The 24994-nt window shown below is 41.3% G+C and overlaps 1 protein-coding gene across 7 annotated transcripts in view; it reads right to left on the reverse strand.

The window, feature by feature from the left end:
* The window catches only part of SH3D19 (SH3 domain containing 19), a 140789-nt gene that overhangs the window by 94382 nt on the left and 21413 nt on the right, over positions 1-24994 (reverse strand). For 6 of the 7 annotated variants that reach the window (XM_090036380.1, XM_090036379.1, XM_090036382.1 and 3 more), the window contains exon 2: positions 3794-3833. In XM_090036380.1, coding sequence (XP_089892506.1) covers positions 3794-3833 — 40 coding nt within the window. Of the gene's footprint in view, positions 1-3793; positions 3834-5378; positions 5496-24994 lie in introns of those variants that run through there. The other variant, XM_090036384.1, reaches the window with a different exon arrangement.

Here is a 24994-nt window from a genome sequence, read left to right on the forward strand (position 1 = left end):
GGCCTTTGGGGGGGGGTGCCAACTGAGTCCTAAAGTGATAGGAGGCGTGTCCACAAATCCACCTCTCTTTGAGAAGCTCATTACTGGAACAGCTGTAATTGGTGGAAGCCTTATAGTTAGATCTGCTGCAGAAAGTCAAACAAGCCAGTTATCTGCTTCCCCTTAAAAAATATCCTTGCTTCCGGGGCCTTCCTTAGTAGTTCCACATACAAGCAGAATGGAGGGAGACTGCCAAATTGAATACATTCAAAAAGCCATGAAACATTCAAAAATCCTCCTATACTCCATAGACTGAGGTAAGAAACTAATAGGAAAAGATGCCATTTTTTTCCATCAAACAAGTTCAAAATTCATAGTTTTCTATTATAACAGACAGTCCATATGTTGTTCTAACTACTCTAGCTGATGCACAAGGCTGCAGAGTACAATGATACTGTGTTATGACTTAGCTGCTACTGTCTGTTAGACTTGGAAAAGAGATTCATTCTGAGTACAATTGTTCCCTACTATCTAGAGATGCACACTATGTGAAAGTTGCACTGCTTAAAAAGAAAAAGAAAAATACTGAACAGAACTATGAGAAATGTCAGGTTTTTGTTGGTTTGGCTAGTGGACTCTTGCTTACCATAGGGGTATATATTACAACCTTCCTTCCCTAACTGGAGAGGTTCATTAACAAAGGCATAATTTCCCTCAAATTTTCACTAGGCATTGGTGGGGGAGGGAAAAAAAGACAGCAAGGTTTCAAAAAGGAAAAAAAAGAAGAAAAAAAGAAGAAGAAATGATTTTGTGTCAGATCCAAAACTATGCTCTTCCTATTCTTGTCCATGCTCTTCCAATTATTTCATCTTCTTCCTAGCAGGTTCATACATCCTATTTTTGCTTTCCTCAAATTTTCCTTCCTTTAACGCTATCAGAAACCAAAAGATGGTTCAGTTACCAGTCTGTCACTATCTGATGATCCCCCTGCCCCAAATTAAGATTAATCCTGGCTGGCTGGTGGGGAACACTGTTAAAATGCAAAGTTTCATATAAAACAGGTTTATGACCTAAATGGCATTCTGGACGTCCTATGTTGTTATAGACTTAGCTGAAGCTGTATTTGGACAGCATTCTTTAAATCTTTTGCTGGTCCACTGTGCACTAAATCTTTATCACTGACCCTGCAAGCAGCTGCACACAAGCTTAACTAGGAGTACAGTAGTGGTGAACAGTCCCACTACTACAGCAAGCAGAACACTTTTTTTTTTTTAAGAAGGAGGTGAGATTCCTATTGGAACAAAATTACAGAACTTACAGGTGAGAGAGAGGGGAAGATAAAGTAACTTTGTCACTTTTGTTGACCTCCAAGTTCTGAGATTCTAAGGGTACCAAAGTGGCTTTCAACATACCTGCTGGGTTTTTGGTTGTAGACATGTTGGCCTAAGGACATAGGCAGGCAAGGTTCTTTTGGTAGATGTGATATCTTTTATTAGACCAACTGAGTAGTTGGAAAAAAGTTCTTGGCAAGCTTTCAGGCACTTTCAGAATCTTCTCCAATTCCTTGGAGTCTCAGAACAGCAGAGACTTCCTATGCCTGAAGAAGGGTGATTGTGCCCAAAAGCTTGCTAAGAACTTTTTTCCAGCGACTCAGTTGGTCTAATAAAAGGTATCACGTCTACCCAAAGAACCTTGCCTTCAACGTATCGGAGAGCACTGAAGAGCTGCCAACATTACAGCAGCAGTGCTATTCAGAATCTCCACATTGCCTATCCTGAACTTGCCTGCTTATACCAAGCCTGTTCTCTTAGGAAAAAAACATTTAAGAGCTCTACTTCTCACGTTTGAAATCTGTCATGGACAGTCTAATTTGGCGACACGGTGAGGACAGTTATGGACAGCAAAACAGGCCAGTATAAACTGTTCATCATACTAGCAACTCAAGATTAAACCTTGGGCTCAGCAACTAGCAGATGAAGGATGAGGAAGAAAGAAATGTCCCTAAAGTTGGGGTGGGCAAAATACAGCTCGTAGAAGCAGTACATTCCTCCAGCTACTGCTGCCAGTGTTGCCACTGCCACCAGACCTGGCCCCACTGCCCAGGCATCCTGGCCTGTTCACTCCGCACCCACTGCCAGGGGCGATGGGTGGAGTGGGTAGATGGGATCTCTATGGAGACCAGACCAAGACCCCTGTGGGTAGGGCATGCTCGGCTAGGTGGATGCGATCGGGCCATTTGGTAGGGGGCGGTGTTCTGGAGCAGGACTGGTGAGTGGGAGGGCAGGGGTTGGGATCACATGATGGTGACAGCTTGGGGCCATGTGGGGTGCAGACTGCAGCTCTGTCTTTGGCTGTGGCGCCACACTGTCACCACTCCACAATCCTGGTCCCCACCTGCCTGCTTGTCGTATTCCTGGATACTCCTTTCTGCCTGCCTGCAGCCCCATCACATCCACCTAGCCAAGTGTGCCTTGCCTGCGGGGGTCCTGGCCCAATCTCCATAGAGCCCCTACCCCATTGCAGGGCAGATGGGCCCAAACCAGATAGGTTCAATTTCCCCCTGTCCCTCCCTCCCATGCCAGATCAGCACCACCCAACACTGCCCCCCCAGCCTGCAACAGCTTACCAAAAGTCAGGGGTGGGCAAAATGCAGCCCGCAGGCCAAATCTGGTGGAAGCCATTCTATCTGGCTCGCAGGGCCCATAAAAATTTTAGAAAATTAATATTTATCTGCCCTTGGCTGCTTGTCATATGGCCCTTGATGGCTCACCAAAACTCAGTAAGTGGCCCTCCACCCAAAATTATTACCCACCCCTGCCTTAAGTGGCCCTCTAGCCAAAATAATTTGTCCACCCCTGCCCCTAAATTTTTGCCAAGGAAGTCTCACTGTGAATGTTGAAAAGTGCTGTTTCACTAGCGTAAAGTGAGAAGATGACAGACTAGACAGGACCTAAAATAGAGTAGGAGTGAAGAATACAAAACAGGTATGGCAGCTAGCATACTAAATGAGTTTATCTTCTTTTTCATGCCACTATTTCTTCAATTGCCCTTTTTACTCCCAGGTAGGAAGAGAGAATTGGAAATAAGGTGATGGGGGAAAACGGAAAAAAAGTTGAAGAAAGAAAAATGGAAAAGAGACAGGAAGAAGGGAAAATGGTAACTAAGGAAAATTCAGATAAGCCTCAAGGGTCAATCTCTTCATGGTTTTATCACAATTGAACATTTGAAAGTTTAAGGCTTACCATTTATGGGAGGTCAGAATCAAGGAAAACTATATTGTGTGTTTTGTATACTGCTCATAATTTTCTGGCTCACAGGCCTTAAGTATCTTTGATCCAGATCTTGGGGAATAATGGTAAGGTTTGAATGCACTTATGTTTCTCAACTGAAATTTCTTTTCCTCATCAGAGGCAAATGCCCAGGTTCATATGAAAGTAGAAACCACATTTTCAACCTTGGATTTATTCAAGCTATAGTTTTTGCTTTTTAAGCTGCAGTTTTACCACACAACCCAGTACATATTTCATAAACAAGGCTTTTTCTTGTTATTCCTTAAACATAAAATTCCAATGGTGGAAATCTGTTAACTCAAAAATTTCAGCCCAATAGGAATATAAAACAGTTAATTTAATGCAATGTAGAATTTAACAGTTTCTTTCCATTACCAAAACAGAGAAAAAGTAGATTTCATTTTTATAGTCTTTTGGGCAATTCCCTTAACCCAGCCTATTGAAGTTAAAAAAAATAAATAAAGGAGTTTAAGGGAGGAGGGGGGAATAAATACACAAAATAAAGACAGCAATAGAGTTCTTACCCTGAAGAGCGGTAGTCTGGTTTATGTCTTTCAGAGCGATCTGTGAGAGAGGAGACATAGTATCAGCTCAAAATGTTAATGTTCTTTAGCAACACTAGCACAAAGCCTGAAAGGACTGTCACGCCATGCTATTAGATTTAGAAAGACACTGTTCCAAAACAAAAGCTGAATTCTCTCTTTTACAGGACCCTGTTTGTCTGCATTGGATCAGTTTGCCTGAGACACAATAAAGGAGAAGGTTTAATGTTTATTAAAATCCTCTCCTCAGAACACAGCCTTGTGTATGGTTATTCTTTTCGTTATTGTTTAACAAGACTCACAGCTAATATAGAAAGGACTTCAGGGAAGAAAAACATTGGGAGGGGAGAAGAAAAACCACGTATTACTCAGCGCAAAAAAATCATTCCATGAATCATGGCTGGCGGGGTTCCGACAGGATGGGGAAAAAAAGAGAAAAAAAAAAAAAATCAGCAGTCGGCTGCAGCAACATCTGCAAATACACTCATGCCGTGTGACTCCATCATTAACTCTTTGCATTCCTTGGAGTTTTAGGTGCCATGCAAGGCCTTTTGTTTATTCAGTGAATTATTAGGGGTATGAATTTGCTGGTGCCCAACATGAATGAACAGCCAATTTAAATATAGTCTATTAAGTGCAGTCAAAGGCTTACCCAAATTGTACAGAAAATACAGAATGAACCCACATGCATTTTTAAAACATGAATTTTCACCTGTTTGACTTTTCAAAAATTCTTACAAGCAAAGAAGGAATGCATGACACTAGAAAAAGAACAAATATAACTAGCATAAAGCACAGAGTTAGATTTCGTATTCGAGCATAATGAATATTTTATATAAAGTTGTTCTAGTTACAAGAGAAATGTTCTTTCAAAAGCCAAATTGTGAAGGTAATTGAACTCCCTGAAAGAAGTCATGTACTACTGAGATATACACATATTCCAGTTTACTTCTCTTAATCTACTTATAATAAGAGGATCCAGTTCACAATTAGGATGTTATTACAGATCTTATTCCAACTGAGCACAGTCATTTTGCTTCGTAGTGCCTGCGTGCGTCTTTCAGGATCACAGCTCTTTTCCCCCCAACACTGAATAACCAGTTTCCTAAAATGCCTGCTTAGAGATAAGACAATGAATATCCACATCCATGCCACATTTGGGGATTGTATTAAGAATACTGTATGTGAGCAATAATTTGTTCTCTGGTAGCACAGACAAGTATTTGTGCGTAAACTCTTCTGTCAGTGGAACTGTTTTCTCCTCTCAAAACTGTCTACAAACCTGAAGTGGATACAACTGATTCTGTTACTAATATCCTCAGAAATATCTAACACTTATTCAATCCCCGGTTACTCTCTAGATCTCACTGTTACCACCACACAGTACATAATCTGTTAAATCTCTGCTGTGCTTCACTCTCCATTTCATCATGACTTACCCTACTCAGTTTGCTGGCCAGAAGGAAGAAAATAACATCTGAAACCAGAGCCACAAATAGCGGCTGCTCACATGCACACAGAGGCTTGTTCATTCCATCCTTATCACTTATCCACCTAGCTACCTTACCTGTGGCTATTGAGGAACAGGCAAAAGATCTCTCTTTGTCTAGTTGCCAAAGTTGCTTGTATCAACGTTTTCCCTGTCACTTATGCAGCCATGTAATAGCAACATACCAACAGGACCTTCCAAGTTGGACAACATGAATGTGAGTGTGCCAGTGAGAAAAGACGAAAAGTCACAGAACATTGTAAACAGAATCAGAGAGCTTCCCTCCACAGCTCACTTCTGATTGGAAGATCTACCATGGCCAGTCTTCGAAACTGGAATGTTGTCATTCAGGAAGTTAATATAATTCCCTTCTCCCTTTCACTCTTCGTTGAAGCCGGAAATGCTACAGTTATTCTTGCACATTTTATTTATTGTTTAAATTAGAGACAGAACAGCATCCCCCATTTCTATGCTGGTCTTATAAAAAAAGCCCGAAGGAATTGAATACTTCTAAAGTAGCACATAAATAATTAAAACCTGTATAAATTTAAGGTTATATGGCTCATGAAGAAACAAGTTTTGTACAACATCAGTTGTGGCGAGAGACTCAGACACTAAGTCTCTTATTTTGAAAGGAGCCACACACTACTTCCCAATTTTGTACCTGTAATTTTACAATTTTGGACCCATATTTGACATTGCACATAATTACAAGCCCAACTGCTATCATTTAGATACATAATGATCAGATTTAGAGACTCAAAATAGCAAACTGGTTCTAAAATCTACTGAATACAAAGTAAAATGTCAATCCTGTACTTCCTGCTGCAGAAATCTGTGCATTGAGCAACAATACCAGGCAAATGGCTCATAGATTTGGAAGTTGATATCTGATGCCATAAGAAGGAGGAAAAAGCCCGTGCTTGCACAAGGAAGCACACTAGATGGAAAGCAAGCTAGTTTGAGCCGAATGCTTTTTGTCAGCTCCAAGTTTTAAAAAAGTTTCTACAGAATTTTAGATGATCAAATACCATTAGAGGTAGAGATCCGTAACTCATATCTGTTTTAATGGGTTTTCCTCATGCACATACACACCAAAGAAATAATTTGTTTCCTATGAAGTTCCTTGGGATAGCTTTGTAGCAAGATATGAGGTACTTGTCAATTCTACACCCAAGAATCCAATACCCAGTGAAAAGTTATGCAAAACAAATATTGGGGCAACATGCAAAGCACAAGTTAGTTATAGACTAAATCATACTTGTGATTTTTTTTAAGAATATTAAGTGTACATATAAAAGTTGTAACTTTTCACCTTGTCAAGCCAGTGAACCCTGCTACATGGACACAGTTATAGCCACACAAAAGTGCTTGTTCCTTGCAGAATCAGTAACAGGCTGTACTTCTATGTGAATGTAAGTGTGCCAATCTGACCCTAACTTTATTAAGAAACTCAAATCTAGTATATACATTTATAGGTGAACCGCTCAGTGTTTTTTCTTCAGTTTATACCAACAAGCTTCAAACTTTTAGACCACCTGGGTGAATTTCTGGCATGATGGACATCAGTAGCAAAACTCCCATCTACTTCAGTGGGGTGAGAATCTCACCACACAACTGAAGTTAGTTTTATCCTTTCATGAAGCTATTTTTATCTGTTCAGTTTGTTTATCTTTATTTCAGTTGCATAATGTAGTCATGGCTAACCATTTCCCAGCAAAAAAAACAACAACTTCTAACTCTTGTCCAAAGTTTTCTCCCCTTTCAGAGTATCAGAAACAAGACAGGCTGTATTTAGCTGTCTCTATGCCAGAATACTTGTCTTATACTGGAAGCTGAATAATATTGGACAAATCACTTGCTACCATATTTTCACCAGGTTTTGCTTTAACCAGGGTAGGAATTGTTCACTTAACTGCTATACAAGAAAAAACCATGCTTCAGACTCCAAGCTTATTATTTTCCACCCAGCGACTGAAAACATATTTCCTTTAGCCTTGAGATATTATGATGCCTGTGAAAGTAAACTGTTAGAACTGTGCTGCCAACATGTTAATTTTTGTTTCAAATATGGTTAAGCCCTTTTTAAGACACTAGTAGTTTGAAACAGTAACCAAGAGCCATATCACATAAACTATACCACCATTTAATGTTAAATGTACTGGGTTCTCAATCCAGCAGGCAGCTACTCACAAAAAAAAATAAAGACCAACTAAATAAAGACCAAGAATTCAGTGGTAAAGAAAGCTACACTTCCTACACATGGTCCCTCGTTATTGTAGAGCAGAGGCACCCAGATGCCACCCTAAATACTGTTAATTTATAATAAAATATTTACAAGCTGTCACCCCGTAGAAGCTGACCAGGACTGCCAATTGTCCATAAATGTATGGACAGGTTGTAAAAAACATAGGTGAGCTGAACTGAAGATCCATCACTGGAAAGAAGCTGGATGCAAGTCTGAGAGGGAATGCAGCTCAGCGATCTGCAGGGAGCTCTCCATTAGCGTTCCGTGGCCAATGGGAGCCCGTGTAGAGCCCCTGCTCCCATCTACATGCTGCTGCTGTGTCCCCATCACCTGCCTGTAATGGCTCTTTGACCTGAAGGTAGGCAGAACTGCAAGGCCATGGAGGCACAGGAAGGGCAATGTGGCTGGACAAAGTTGTGGGCCTGGAAGGAGGGAGAGGCAGTGGGTGGGAGTCCATGCTGGGGTGGGGGTTGGGAGGAGGGACCAGCAGGGGTAAGGTTGGGGGTAGACTCAGGTAGGGGCAGCATGGTGCAAGATGCACTCAAGGGTGAGTAGAGAACCCCTGGGGTGGGGGCAGTATAGTCTAAAACCACGGCTGCAGTCAAGTAACAGTCTAGGTTTCATTTAATGCTTAAAGTTTTATTTGAGGTCATGTGTTTGTTCCATTTCCCCCTGAAATACACCCTGTTTTAGCTGAATGTTGCTTGTGAGTGGGAAAGTTTATTCAAATTTTAGCTGGGTGTTCTAATATGTTGTCCTAGGTTTTTGGGCGGAGGCTCAAACCAGGTTTACAAAGCTGGTGTTACATTCCTAAATTTGAACCCGGCCCTTGTTATTGTGGTCCAAGGCCTGGGTTAAACTGATATAATGTTAAAGAGGGGTGTCCGAGATGGCCCCTGGGCCAGATCTGGCCTGCAGAGCCCACAGTGAACCCACACACTGCATATGGCGTGCATCATATTAGCCCCATCTGCTACATGGGGAGATGGTGCACACAGATTATCAGCTGCACTTGAGGCTCATCCAGGGTACAAGCTGATGGTGTTACCATGCTCCCACTGCACTTCAGGCTGGTTCAAACCAGCTTGAGGACTGGCCCAGTTCTCTAGCCTGTGGGCCTGATGTGTTTGACACCCTGATGTAAAATATATGTTAATAAAATTGCGTGTCAGTAAAAAGTTTGTAGGTTATTTTTCTGGCAATCCTAGAAATGACATAGAAGAGGTGACCCTCCCACAAGCACCCACACTCACAAGTAGTCCCAACAGTCACAGCTTCTCTCCACTTTCTCACACTGGCCTTGACCCTCTTCTGAAGCCCCTTCTGTGGGCAAGTACAATATTTCCAGGATCACCAGTTATCTCTACCTAGAAATAGGAGGATATAGTGATGGAGATGATGGCACCAGCGGAGTGGGTGACTTGGAAGAGGTTTGAGACTCATGGCTGGGGGTTGCAAAGGCTGACACCAGGTTTCAAACTCTGAAAATATAGCGCATCATCTGTATTCAAAGGAACTGAAGTTTATATTAAATTAATGTTTTTGAAATATACAGGGTGCAATTTCTTTATAAGCAGTGGTGAAAGTGGCCTGTCTCTTCCCAGAACTCATAAGTTGAGCAAGACATTGTATTAGGGGAAAGATGTCAGCTTTCTTAGAAAGGTATTTAAAGTTTTTGTGTTTGTTTTAAATGAGCACGTTAGCTAACCTTCAAACTTTGGGAAATTATCCTAGCTTTTTTCTCCCCTCTAGCGTTTCCTTTGGAGAAAAAATGTCAGCATAACAAACAGGATAAAAATAACTGGCATCACTAAACTTGATTTCCACCCACATGCCAATAAAAACTCAAAGTTTCTGCCAAAAAGATCCCTGGTGAAGCAACAAACAACACTGACATTTAAACATTGTCATTCATCTTTGGAGCTGATACAACAATGAAACAAATGGGGGCAGCTCAAAGCAATAAGAGTCATTGTTTCTGTCTGTCTGGAAAACTCTTCAGTGGTTGCATCTACACGTGAGCTTTACTGTGGAGTTGGCTAATCAGCACTGCAGTAAAGCATCACTATCTACACATGTGCTGTTATTAGGCTGCAGTAAATTTAATTAGTTCCACCATAAGAAAGCACTTAACTCGACTGAAACACACATATATATGGTGACAGAGGCTGGCTAGGGCATGAGGGTACTAAAGCATGGGGGTTGCCTGCTGTCTAGCCTCACACTTTAGCAAGCTTGTGCCCCAGCCAGCCCTTCCACTGCCCACCCAGAGCCAAAGCTGATCCCCACAAGCCTGCTGCCAGCCCAATTCTGCTCTGCCCCAGCTCAAATGGCTGCTGTCCTGGGTGCACATGCAGACACTTTACCAAGGAGCAGTGTACTCTGGCACAACGCCGGGGTTTATTTCTTCACATTAATTACATGTGTAGATGCACCCAGCGTGCCCCATGGCTGAGAGTAACCAACTGAAAAAATACGCTCTTGCCTAAAAACAATTTAAAAATAAACATTTTATGATGTTTAAAAATGAATGAACAGGAAACAGCGATCCTACTTCTCCAAAACTTATCAGCACATTGTTTAAGCAGCAAATTAGCTATTGTGAGAGGTCAGTGTAAAAAACAAATGCAAAAAAAAAAACTTTACAAATAGTTGCGGGCAGCTCTTTCATTACTAAACTATTTTGTGTATTGCCTGAATACTTCTGTTACTATTTGATTTTGTGCTACCTTCAGTGGTAAGACTTGGTTTGCCTTCAGACACAATCTCTCTGTTCCACTGACTACTGTTCCTTTTCCAAATTCATCTAAAATAGTTATCAGACAGTTGCTTTTTCACCTTTTCATATGCACATTTCTTCAAGTCAAGTGCACTCTCTGCAACTACTGTAAATCATTATGAATATGATTCCAACCTTGCTATTTACTATATGACTTGGAATTTTGTTAACACCACTTTCTCTCTAAGATTGTAGGCTTCTGTATGTTAGATATATCATGCAGACGGTCACAAAAATCCACTTCTCATTTGGGTAAGTTTTGGTCCTTTTTCCTTCCAGCATTTTATGAAGATCAATGTTTGCTCTTATTAACTCAAATTTGGAGAGGGATTCTCATTACCACTTGACACAGCATAATTCAAAAAACATCTTTAGAGGCCACACAACCGTGCTGTTACAATGTCTGGGTCTATGGCCAAGTACATAAAGAGCTCTTCTACTAACTACCGCCAACAACCAGATCAGAGAGGGACAAAATGAATGACGGACAAAATATGAAACCTGAGAAATAGTCATGCTCACCCTTGAAATGTATATTTCTTATGTTAACAATAATGACAAGTTCCAGGAAGGGGTAACTATGGACAATGTGAGAGAGCTGTGTAAGAGCTGTATGGAATGTCACCTCTTATCAGCAAATCACTAAAATAGGAAATAAGCCAGGAGGATGTGAAACAGTTTTAATGAATGACGACTGACTTGAAAAAAAAAAAAGTCTCTATGGAGGGCCTTGGGCTCAAAGTAAAACTTCTATAGCTAATTTCCAGCTGTTTTGCAAAATCAAAATTTGTGGAGTTGTGCATTGAAATAGCTGAAGGGAACCAAAGACTACAGGTTGCCAACTTCAAGAAAGGGCTATATTTCATTGGAAAATCATTTTTAAAAACTGGGTGTCAGAAAAGGAATGATTCACTTACATGAAAGGCTAAGAGTGTTGATATGCTTAGAGTTTAATGTGATACTGGGCAAGGTGAATCCAGGCAGATGGATTTGTGCGGTAAAGTGGAGGACAGAAAAGCATGCGACCTGGGTGACATGAAAACAGAGGAGACACTCAGGCCTCATCTACCCATTAGCCACAAAAGGTGCGATTAACCAGTTAATCATGCCTTAAGTCATGACCCAGATACATGTTCAATTAATTAATGGTATGATAAAACAAGCAATAAGCTGCAAACTTCTTCCACAAAAAGAAGTTTTGTTCTTGCCACGCCATTAATTGAATGTGTGCCCAGGTGCTCCCCTGCAGATGCATGTCCCATCAACCCACAGCCAGCCCTGCAGCTGACAAGGCTCACAGCGGGTCCAGGGTTCTATGCGGTGCCCTGGCTGGGAGCCTCAACCCCCGACGGAGCTTGCAGTGGGGCTAGTGTTCCACGTGTCCTGGCTGGGAGCCCTGTCAGCTGACAAGTCTTGCAGCAGGGGTAGCACATGGCACACTGCCCCCATTAGGATCCACCCCAAATGTGGGGGTCCCAGCAGCAGGAGCCAGCACAGGGGGAGCCTCCCCTGCACAGGTAATACGGTGTGATAGGATCTATAGGATCTGATGCTCAATCCCACAATCATGCCTCCTGCCCTGCATGTGTGGCATGGCAGGAGGCATGATAGCATGGATTACATCAGATCCTGTCATGTCTTTAGCAGAACTTAGGTGCTCTCAGCACAATTAATTCCAAGTAAATAGGTGCCACTTTTCCTCTCAGCCCACTCTTCTGCATATGATCTCTTTTCACGAAACTTGAACTGGCAGAAGTGAAGAAGTGAAGGAATTTATTATTTGCTGTAGTATTTTTCTCAACAAAAAAATGAATCTTGAACACAGTGATACACAACGAACAGAGGCTATGGGTGCTGACAGATGTGAAAGGCAAAAAAACCCAAAACAAAACAAAAGCTTTACTGGAAGAAGAAGCATTTTAGTTCCACACGGCTCCTTAGTGTCTTTGTAGATTGGGCACTTCAGTAGGACTTCTTTTGGTGCTTTTAGCTGATTGAATCAGCTTTAGATAAAAGCACCAAAAAGCCCTGATGAAGTGCCTGATCTACGCAGAAGTTGTAGAGCTGGGTCAAACTAATGCAATGCCTCTTCTGAGTATACTCTGTGCTTGGTGTGGGGGCACGCGGAGCTGAAAATAAAGCACTGTTTTGTTTTGTTTTCCCCACATCAGTAAGCAGCCTACCGGTGCAGACAGAAGTGCAACTCCCTGCTGTGACTCAGAACATTTTGCAGAAAGTGCTCTGAGGTGCTATAATTCCCTGGACCAAACAGAAGTTCCCTGTTGATTCCAGGAGGGAGGGAAATCTAGATGCTGGCTTCGAGCCTGCAATAAGGATTCATATTTTTACCCAACAGGCCATTTCTTAAGTGGTCTGCACCCATGCACTTGTGTTTGGTCACAGCTGTAGACCACTTTCTGTGGCCGGACTGGGTGAAAATATTCACTTCTGACTGCACCCTATATGACTGCTAAAACAACCTGTTCTGCCAAACTAGTTCAAACATTATTATTACTTTCATACCACACTGGTACTTCCATAATTTAGAATCACTTGGTAAAATAGTAGTATGAGGTAGTGTCAGTAAAATTTCAAGGATGATGTCAACACTGGCACATCTTTTCCATAACATGAGTGGACATGAGGTGTATTTTGAATCATGCAAGCATTCGCAAAGAATACTGACAATGACAGATATCTGTAACATGGACCAGCATCTTGAGAAATTCATTCAAATCATCCTCCTTGTAATGGTAACAATTTCCCTCATTGCTTCTCGTATAGTTGAATCCAGAAGCTTAATTCATTACAAAAAAATATTAACAGCAACCTGTAGGCCTTAAAAATTAGTTGCAAACACTGATTCAGCAATACTAGAAAAAGTCATTGGCTGCTGCCACTGTTTTACATATCATGAAAATGCAGATTGCAACTACCCTCTTCTTTAAAGCAAAGAAAAGCTAATAAACTGCAGAATTTTATTGCTGACAAATTGAATTAAGCAACATTTTTTTTATCTATCAAAACAGATACAACTGCAAGCATATGGTGAATTTGTGCATTTACTGCTGATAAAAGTCAGCCAACCAATCATAACTAAGTAGTGCAGCAGTCATAGATAGGGGTCTGTTCTGGTTTTGGTATTGTCCAAATCATTAATGAAGATTAAAAAATGTGACTGAATGCATACTTCGCAAACATGTGGATGACGCCAAGTTGGGCGGAGTTGCAGATACCCTTGTTGTGAGAGCTAGGATTCCAGAATGATTTGGATAAACTGAAAAAGTGTTCCAAAAAAGAATATCAATCAGATAATACTAAGCAAGGACAAATGCAAAGTCCGGCATTTTGGATAAGATAACTACATGCACATATGTACAATAGAAAATGACTGGCAAGGCTGTAGTACTGCAAAGAGGGACCTGTGAGTTAACAGTGGGCCATAAGCTGAATACAAACCAACAGCATGCTCTTACTGCAAAAAAAGCCAACAGCACACTGGGTTGTATTAATGAGAGTGTCTCTTGCAAATCAAGGGAAGTGATTCTTCCATTCTATTATGTACTGGTGAGGTCTGACCTGGAGTACTGTGTTCAGGTTTAGGGCCCACACAGTCAAAAATGATAATACTTTTGGATATTATTATAACCCAGGTGAAAAGAAGAATACATCCAAAGTCAGTGGATAATTATAAAAGCAGACCTTTGTTATACCTGCTTAAATTCCACAATGGACTGCAAAGTTCCAGGAGTACATTAAGGAAAAGCAAAATGAGAGGGACAGTTGTAAAATAACACCACCCAGCCTGTCAATCCTAACAGTCACTAATCAGTAAGCTTCCTAACACAAAGCACACTTTAAAATGTCTTAACATGGAAGGAATGCATTTCCTACTCTTCAGCATGCCTGACATGCTGCTGTGAAAAGAATGAAAAGAATGTAGATGTTCAAGAATACATTAAGCCTCCTTAGGTGAATATTTAATCTTGAAACAGTTCCAAGTTCTTGCTGACCACTAGAGATCTTCCAATTAGCCAAAGTAGTGTATATAACCTGTCAAAAAGTTGAACAGTGAGCTACAACCACATTTAAAATGCTATGTACATAAAGTTTCTTTGCATGTTATGAATTGAAAGAAGAATCAATGAAAATTTGAGCCTAACGCAAGCACAATTTCGTTTCAGTTTAGCTCTCTGTCCGTTAATAACAGGGAGCAACAGGGCTGGTTTGATTTAAATCAAATTTATTTAAATCATATTTTAAATAATGATTTAAATCACTAGTCAGGAAGCATCGATTTAAGCATTGTTTTCTACAAAAAGTGCATTCTTGTGGTTTGATATCCTTTATTCACTTAACTTCTTGAAACTGCGCTTTTAGAGAAAGGTAAGGGATTGAGTGTGTGTACACAAACCCGCAGAGCCAACAGGGCTGATGGGTGGGTAATCAGGTCTGTTATCTTATATCTCATCTCTATAGACTGCTGTTAACAAGGATGTTACCTCTGGAGACAACAAACTCTCCCTAGGCTTGAAGAAGGATGTTTGTGCCCTAAAGCTTGCACATAACATTTTTTTCCAACTATTTAGTTGGTCTAATAAAATACATTACATATACCCAAAGAACCCTGTCTGCCTATGATGTCTGGAGGCAAATCCACAGTTTGAAAACTGAAATTAAGCATCACAAAGATGCTTAATGGGATCTTTTAGACTGAGCACTGAGCCCCATTGGGTAGCACAGTTTTCTTTAATCTTTACTAATCTATAGAGGAGCCTCTGGGAACCCCATAAGATTGGGCCCCTAATATAGTTCATGGCCTGTTGTGGCCTATTTATAAAACTTCTAAAAATGTTACATGAATATATTGTTTCAAATAGTATATAATTAGAAGTTAGAATTCGTGTTCCGTGATGATATCTTTGAGCTTTAACATATCTTAAATTAAAACTATATTTCTAGGTTTATTTCTAAAGCATATTAATAAAAATATCAACATATATGATTAAATAAACAAATCTGATTTAAATTTTAAAAAATGTGGTTTTTTTAATCGTTGATTTTTATCCACCCTGGTGAGCAATGAACGAACAAAGCAAAAAGATCAATTGCATATGCTACAACACTGCATCATTTCATTTCTTTTTATGTCACATGTTTAGATTAAGCATTGCAACCTAATGTTTCTAAAACCATTTGTTCCTCAAGTTTTTCACTCTGTCCATACCAATCAGTCCTGTTTGCAAAAATGAGCAAAGTGCACCTGCAGTCAACATTTTATTTTAGCTAATATTGTACCTGTACATGAAAGAATCTGAGCCATAATTCCTAGGACAGCTCCTGTAACCAGTGCATAGCATGGAAACAGGTACATACTTGGCAACATAATCATGTAGTATAAGAGAGCAATTAGGACACCTAAATATAGCAGCTGCTAGTATTTTCCATCAGGATAGGTCCTTGTGGCTCCCTTTGCACAGATGTGCCTTTTCTGTCCTATGAAATTCTGTTTGGGTTTGGTTTTACCATAAACGCTTAGAAATACCATTAACCTTCTGTTACTTGAAAATGTCAACAAAAGGAATAGTGCAGTCTATGGAAAAGCTCACCCTAACAACAGTGCAGTAGCACTAGCAGCAGACTAGTCCAACTCACAGCCAAGCTACACTCCCACCATTATCAGATGGCTCCAGTATCCAGCCCTACACTGAGGGCCAGTGGTCCCAGCAGCTTCAGAGACAATTTTCTTCCCCCACCACCTGCCCTTCAATAGAATCCTGCTCCTGCTGCCAACTAAAATATGTAGTTTTATAGCTCAAGCGAAGCTGAAGATTCATGGTTCAAATCTTACTGGTGATGCATAATTAAGAGGTTGTTAAATGCATGCAGTATGCGGTTTTAAAAGAAAAAGATAAAACCAAACAATACATATGCGCCTTGGGAACTGCATTTAAAAAGAGCTAAAAGGAACTAAGTTTCTGAAATTAAGTACTTGAAAAATACCAAATGCCAGAATGATTTGTGATCTTTGCAACTGTAATTTAGGCTCTTCCGCATATTCATTATGATAAAATCTTGACTACATGATCACATATTAATTTTCTCCATGGAACTTATTTCAACAGTTTTTACTTTGTTTTTGTCCCCATATAATAATACAAATAATATGAAAATAGTTCCAACATACAACTAGATGTATATAAGTATGTCTGTGGGTCAAAATACGGTATTTTCTGAAACCCTCAGAAGTGTTATTGTATCATATCTAAACATTAAAGCATACACATTATTTTTTACTTCAATAGTTTGTTTCAAAGTTCCCTTCTGCTCATCTCTCATGTGGGGTTGAGGCTTTGCCCTTGACATTCAGATATAATAACTAGTGACAACATACTTGCCCCTTCCCTTGGTTATGGAAAGAATCTGAGCCTTAAGGCCCACAACAGTCTCTGCAAACTTCAGGGTCTTTAGCTGGCAGATCCAACCAAAGGCAGGAAATTCTTTTTATAATCTTTAAAATTGTTCTAGTTGCTTTTAAATCATTTTGATACTGTTGTTTGACTAATGGTTTCCTGTACCTAAGCACCAGCCTCCAGAGACAGGAGTGACCCAGGTGCAACAGAGACTCAGAGGATCCTGTTATTTTAAGGGCAGAAGAAGCAGCAGGGAGAGCCCCTTGGGGGGGAAAGTGGCCCATTATGAGCTGCCAGAAGCAAATACCTGGGGATTTATCTATGACAAGCTATTACTACAGCAGAGGCCAACAGCAGTAAGTTTCCCTGAGGTTAGTTGGCAAGTTAAATCAGGAAACACCTGCAGCAGCTCAGGGAGTCACGTGACCAAAATGGGGTGTGGCTTCCTGTCATATAAGCCCAGGTCCTGAGCCAAATCAGTCAGTCTGGCTCTGAGGAAGCTGTAGGTCAGGACAGCTGCAGAGGTGCTCATGGCTGACACCTAGACTACCCTGGGCAGTAATGCAAGTAGAATGCTGCTGACTTGCAGAGGACTAGGACTCAGGGTAGAGGGGAGCAAAGAGATACAGCCAAGGAACTGAGGTTTGGGCTTAGACCCAGTTCAGGACTTGTCTTATAGCCAGAGGGCTTACTTTGGGTGAAAGTTTTCCACTGGTGGTTTGGGTGCAACTACAAAGGGGTGGTTTGGAGGTCCTACTAGTACCCAGGGTGGCTATGTGACCCCCTTTAGCCATGCTGGGAGTCAGGCTCATGATACAGACTGGGAACCAGGGAGCCCAGTGTGGCCCAAGAGAGGCAGAGACAGCACTAGAGAGCCCAGAGAGGGGCAGAGTTTGGAGGCCAGAGGTACCAGAGCCTGAGAAAGGTGAAGAGATGCCAGAGAGGGGTAGAGCTTGGGGCCAGGGGGCCTAAGGAGGGCAGAAATTGAAAAGCCTGTGAGAGGCAATAAGGTCAAGAAGCGTGGAGCCCAGGTGGGTCAGAAATAAAGGCCCCAGAGGACAAGATAAAGGGCTGGAGTCTAGAAGCCAGGTCCAAGACAGTAGGCCTTGGCTAAGGGACCAGCTAGAGGAAAAGGGTGGAAGCTTGGAAAGCCAAAGCCCCACCAAGGGCGTAAAGGCCTGAGGTGGCCTGGTGGCTTTGGGGACAAGTGTCCCACTGCAGTGATAATGCAAAATACCTGCAAGCATGGACACAGCTGTAGGGGAGGTTCGAAGGCCATAATTTGCCCATAAGTTGATGTGTATTGTGGGGCATATGATCACTGCAGTCAGAGAGAGGAAGAGATCAGCGGGTAGGAAATGGGCAGCCTCCCCTTTTCAATTTCTTAATAAGAACAAAAAGTAAAAGAAAGGCAAGAAGTAAAAAGGAGGGTATCTTAGAGACCAGGCTGGGCAGGACCCATATTGCCACTGGGGGGTGTCACAGCTGTGCCTGGAGCTCAGCCCTGTTGCATGGGGAACATGCTTGCAAACATATTAGCAATTTTTCATATTCTAATAAAGGTTTTCTTCCTTCCCATCCCCAGAGGGTTGGGGCAGGGAGACCCTTATGCAGACCTTCAGGTAGGGAGTATTCCAAGTCCCTGCTACACGTTGTGTGTATTACGCAGTTAACTGATTAATCATACAATAAACTTAGACCAGCCAGATGTGAAAAGTAATTATCGGACCATAAAAATGTCTATTCAGCTACAAAAAAGAGCAAACCAGTTACAAAGTTGGTGCTTACAAACATGTAACAACTTTATAGCTTGTTTCTATCCAGTTTTACTTTTAATGTGTGATGGGGGGGGGCTAGAAAGTAATAAGGAGGTAGATGGATAAAGAACTCTGGTTTAAATTGGCCAAAAGGAAGCTGCCACCTTCTGTTTCAATATATCTGGATTGTACAAATAACTTGTAATTTAGAAACCAACAATGAGAAACGCAATTAAATTAAATTATGCTTCTAAGCCATATATAATCAGAGTCGCATATGCTTTTACAGATATTTTACTCAACATACAAAATCATATACTGCAGGTGATATCCATTAAAAAACAAAAATCTAGGCATATATTTCATGTGGTCATCTTAAATTTTTCTTCAAGTGTTACTTTAATTTTGATACACATATGAAGAATCAAAATCAGAATCTCTCTTTTAGCAAGTTAAAAAAAAGGTCAAAATGATCTTTGGAAAATCTTTTTAAAATTTCCAATGTCTGGCAATTATTCTACCTTAGAGATGGAAAATACAAACTTAATATAATTATAAGGACTAGAGGTAGTGTTGTCAACAAAAAGTTCTTGATAACTTCAGAGCTTAAGTTTCACTGAAAAACTCGAGGATCACAAAACATTTTTAAAACAGGACTAAAAACATTTTTTCCTAAACTTTACTGGAATTAAACAAATTAATTTCTAGGCCAACCCACATCTGAGACCTAATATGAAAAGTAACAGGAGAATTAAACAAGCAACCTTCCCCACCTCCTTTTTGAGACTGTGAGAGTGAAGTTACATGTTACACTTGGACCATATTAAGGTCCCTTAAAACAACCATGCACACATTAGAGCTTGTTCACTTGTGCTAAAGCTGAACATCTTAAATTCATACCACTTCAGGCAAGGGTCAGCTCTAGTTTGTTGTTATGGTAACTTCAGTCTGCTCTACAAGAATAAAACAGGAAATTTGAAGTCTTCCAGCATCCCAGGATGCACCACTCCTACAGTCCCGTCCCCCCCCTCCCCCAGGGACAGAGCTCTGGTGTCCTGCTCCTAGCCATGCCCCCATTTGCCAGCCCTCTAGTGGCAAGCCAGAGCTCTGCAGGCAAGAAACAGTATTAAGCCTTAACGAGTGACTGCTCACAGCATGTTCTACCTCTAACACCACTTACCATTCCAAAGATTTAGTATGGCCTAAGTATAACATGCAACTTCCCTCTTAGAAACTGCTCTTCAATTCATCTTTGAGGGAAAAAAAGATTATGCTGCCATACAAGACAAATGAAAGAATCAAAGTACACAGTAGCACCTTTTAAAATGGATTTGGATTTTTCTACTATGTTTGGCACTTGTAAGGCCTCCTCTGGAGCACTGTGTACAGTTTTGGGCCCTGCATTCAAGACAGGTGTGGACACATTGTAGAGCTCTGTGGAGGGTGACAAAATGATTAAAAGCATGGAAGGCCATTCTCCAAAGATGGTAGCAGGAAACAAAGCAAGAGAAAGAAACAAACAGCTACGTTATAATGACAGCTTGTTAAAAACTGAAGTGTAAAGACCACTTTCTCTCTCCGTAAAAAAGAAAGATACCATTAAAAGAAAGTATTTTCCTTTATCTACTTTTGGGGCATCTTGAGGGAATTTATTTAAATTTTCTGTTGTCCTTTATCAGGATTTATGAGCATAATCACCAAACATGCTAGCCAATCCGAATTAACACACCTTAACAAGGGAAGGTTCTTATACCTCAAGGATTTTAACAAGTATTGACTATGTGTGAAATTAGTCCATTTACAAGATTTTACTAAGGTGACACAGATTTGTATTCTGCCGAACAGCCAAAAAGAAACTAAAATTGCTGACCCTGCAGATAACAAAACTGTTAGTCACTTGTATTGTATTTTTCCTTAAGCACCAGAGCAGCTTATCTGGAAACAGCTAAGGCCTCTCACATTTTATTTCTCTAAATTACCAAAGATTATAGGATCCAAGAATACTATTAAAGAGATTTAGCTGAAGGTGCACAAAAAGTAGATTGTTAAATGATATTGCTTTACACAAAAATTGCTGAGATGTGTCAACTCTAAACAATTAGCTGTGAATGCATTCTTAAATATAATTGAGTTGTACAGCCCTAAACCAGTATTTCTAATGAAAAGAAACTGAGGACTTATATTTTAAGTGTGTTATATGCTTAACACAAGTTATTTCACATTAAAGAAGACTTCTGTCCACAAGCAGGGTTTGTTGTTGTCGTTATGAACCATCAGGAATTTTACGCACATTAAAACAGCTGCAGATACAGCCTCCCATCTTAAAACAAATGTTGTGCACATCCTTCTATAGCAGGGAAGGGGGAAGAGGGGACCGGAAACAACCTTTTTGACAGGCATGCCACAGAGAGCCCCATGCCTTCTCCAAGTTCCATCCCAATTCCCTCCTCCCATCTGATTTGCTGCTCTTCCTGCTCTTTCCTATCTGTTATTGTGTTCATTGCTCCCTCCCTGGTCTGTCACATGCCACACAGAGGCTGCCTGTGCCACAACAGTTGTCTAAAGCTTCAGCATAACTCAAAACAGAGATCTTAAACTTGATTTGCTTCTGGAAAGAGAACTACCTCTACCATTTCACTAGCACTCACTTAGCACAGGTCTACAAGTGATCTTGTGACAAATGTTGGATACGAGATACAACCAGGAGTCAAGACAGTGCTGTGGTAAGGCACAGGAACTCTGACTGAGCTATAGGGACAACAGGACTTCTGGGACAGCTGACAGTATGCAGCTACTCTTAGAAGCGGCACCGTATGTTTGCAAGAGATCTCAACACAAAATCAAATCCCTGCATTTTGTGTACTCCAAGAAATCTTAAAACTTTAAGATCTCATCAGCTCGCTAAACTCTAAGGCAGACAGTCACAAAGACCCAAGACGAAGCCAAAATCATAGGTAATATACCCAACTGGCTATTTCCAGAGACCCAAATTGTGGAGGGCACCACTCCCAGTTAAATATTAAATAGGACAGGATACAATCAAAAGCACCTAAAGGGGGCCTGTTTGGCAGTCAAAAATTCTGATGTGTGGTGGGACAGTTAAATCTTTTCAATCACCTCCATTATTACAAGGCCAGGGCTATTTTCTCCAATGTTGTAGACCAGGGGTGCTCAACCTCTGGTCTGAAGAGCCATGGCATCCAGCCTGTGGGTCTCCCTGTGTATTTGGAAATTTGGCGGTGGGGGAAAACTGTCAGTAAATACTGCCACCCCTCCCCAGTGCCAAATTCCCAAACCGCACGCAGAGGATTAGAGCCAGGCCACTCCTGTCCCCACACAGCCCGATTGGCACTGTGCCATGCCACCTTCTCACCACAGGGCTGGGTCATGCTTTCTCCCTCTGCATGGATCTCCCGCTGCGTGGCTGGAACAGGGCCCAGCCATGCCCTCCCCCAACAAGGTCAGAACACATCCCCCTCCCCATCATGGGGCTGGGCCATGCCCCTTTCCACTTAACAACTGGATCAAAGTTGGGCTGCCCTCCCACCCATATCCATGCAGCTGGATTGGTCCCATGGCACCTGTTTCAGGTACCAGATCAGGACCACCAGCCAGATTCAGCTCACAGATGGACTGGACATTGCCCATCTGGGCCACTAAGCAAAAAGATTGAGTGCCACTGTTGTAGACTATGCTAAATTATTCTGGGTAGTCAAATCCCAAACTGACAGAGAAGAGCTGCAGAAAGATCTCACCAAGCTAAAAAAAAGGCAGATTAACTTCAGCGTCCACGAGTGCAAAGTAATGCACATAGGGAAACATAACCTCAACTATATGTATACAATGCTGGATTCTGAACTTACTTATAATTCAGGAAAGAGACCTCGGAGTCATTGTAGATAGTTCTCTAAAGACACCAGCTCAATTAAAAACAAAACAGGAAACTTGTGCCACTACACAAATCCATGGTGTGCCCATATCTTGAATACTGTGTGGAGATCTGGTGTTTGTATCTCAAAAAAAGGTGTTGTAGAATTAGAAAAGGTATAGAGAAGGGCAACCAAGATGATCAGGAGTACTGGGTAGTTGCCACAGCAGGCGAGACTAAAACAAAAAAAGCTGTGGTTCATAAGTTTGCAAAAGAAGATGCTGAGAGGGATAAGAGAGGTCTATAAAATGACAAAGGGTTGTCAACAGTAGATAGGGGAATCATTGAGTTATACATGACTGAGGAGGCCAATCTGAGATCTATCTGTATGATTGGCTGCAGAGGTTGCAGACAGTTCAGGGAGGAAGGAGGAGAACCTGGTGATGTTGGGTCATAGTTCTTTCCCTTTGCCTGTTACCTCTCTGCCTCCATAGTGAGGTGACTTGGCTTAAACTCTTCAATGCCTTGTTGTACATCACAGTGCCACAAAGGATGATTCGGTACTTGAGTCTTTCAAGCATTGATGTCAATATTGCATTTCTTCAGATTGGCCTTCAAAGGTGTCCTCTTCTTTTGCTCATCTCTAAAGCGATGACCATCAGTGAGTTGGGAGTACAGGACTTGTTTTGGGAGCTGGTTGTCAAGCATCCTTAGGACATTTCCTATCCAACAGAACTGGCACCATATAAACATGAGGCAGCACTGGCTGATTTTATCTGGTGTTGAACTTCATTGTGTATGTTTTCTTTGAGAAAAATGGTTACCCAGATAGAGCAAATGCTTAACATTCTCCAAGGATTGTCCTCCAATTGTAGTACATGAAGGAACACCTAGATGTTTTGGGGTGGGTTGGTAAATCATTTTGCTTTTGTCACATTAAGAACGATTCCAAGCATTTCATACGCTTCACAGAAGCAAGAGGGACCTGGAATTCTTCAACTGAGTGGGCACAACACTATAAACTGTGAGTATACTAAAGATCAGAAACAGAGGTATTGATTGTCTTGGATGTGGAATGTAACCATTCCATGGTAAAGCAATTCCTGTCCATGCATTAGTGGATGCTGACTCCAGAGGGAAAAACTTTAAGTAATGAGATGCAAAACAACTGAAACATAGATGGAAAAGGGTGTTGGTGCAATCACACATCACTGCTTGACTCCAGTTCTAATAGTGAAGAGGTCCATTTCCAAGCCACTGCCTAGGAGAGTTGCTGTCATGTCCTCATAAAGAAGTCTGATAATAGTAACAATTTTTGCAGGCATCCAAATCTCATCAGGATCTTCCACAGAGTTTCCCTGACAGTGTCAGAGGCCTTAATCAGGTCACTGAAGGCCATGTAAAGATCTCACGTTGCTAGCAGCACTTCTGCAGCTGCCTGGCAACAAAGATTATTTTCATTGTACTTCTGGTTGATCTGAAATTACTTAGGATCCAGGTAGAATCTCCTCAGTGAAGAAAGTGAATCTACTAAGGAAAATGAAGCCAAGTATCTTCCCAGCTATGGACAAGAATGCAATACCAAGATAATTGCTGTCATGCATTACCCTTCCTGAATATGGTAACAATTCTGGCATCTCCCATGTTGCTGGTAATCTGTTCATATTTCCAGATTTTCATAATAATGGCGATATATAGTTGGCAAGAGCTTTTTCCCACCATGTAAATTTCAGCTGCTATTTCATCAGGACCATACACTTTGCTTTTTCATCTGTTTAATGGCTTAATCTGCCAGATACTTTCTTCATCTTCTTAATGACTTTCAAGGCCTTTTGATAAGTTGGTAGAGCTGCAGGGTACTCCTTAATAGGGTGTTGTGGAACGGCTTCAATAGCATTGTCTTATAATCTTGGTTCAGAAGCTCTCGGAAGTGCTACTTCAACCGTGCAGTGACAATGGAGCTGTCTTTAAAGCGTGTTGTTCCATCCTTAGACCTGAGAGAGATGGCTCCTTGTGCGCCTGGACCATAGATAGTTTTGGTTGTGCTGAATAAATTACGTATTGTGACTGTCTGCCTACTTTTGAAATCTCTTTAGTTTGGTCCTCCCAGTACTTGTTCTTTTGCTCCCAAATTCTCCTCTAGGTCTTGGCTTTACTGTGGCAATAAATATGTTGCTTCTGTTTGGAGTTGATGTCATTCTACCAAGGTTTGAAGGTTTTCTGCTTTCTTCCAATGAGAGCTTGAATTTCCCAATCAATCTCACTGAATCATGCCTTACATATCTTTGTAGAAAAGCCTTGAGATTCTTTGCATATCTTATGGATACCTTTCTTGATTATTCATCTCCCAAGATATTAAGATAATCAGCCAATCAGAGGTGTGGGGTGGGCCCTGCGGTGATAAGCCTGAGAAAATGGTGGCTAGCTCTGCAATCTGCCCACAAAAATTGACTGCTTGCCTCCTTGATTTAGGTAGGTCCCTACTTCTGAGTGTTGTATGTTATCTTTTGGTCAATTGAAGACTGTGGGAGAGCACCTTTGGTCTCTGCCACTTTAAGGCTGAGAGCAGGCAGCTGACAGGCGTGGGCCAGCCCTGATAAGGCAGCCATTTTAGATCCAAGCTCTAAGG

Source organism: Crocodylus siamensis, chromosome 2 (assembly GCF_052110815.1).
Source record: "Crocodylus siamensis isolate JL-2025a chromosome 2, ASM5211081v1, whole genome shotgun sequence".
Taxonomy (NCBI): domain Eukaryota; kingdom Metazoa; phylum Chordata; order Crocodylia; family Crocodylidae; genus Crocodylus; species Crocodylus siamensis.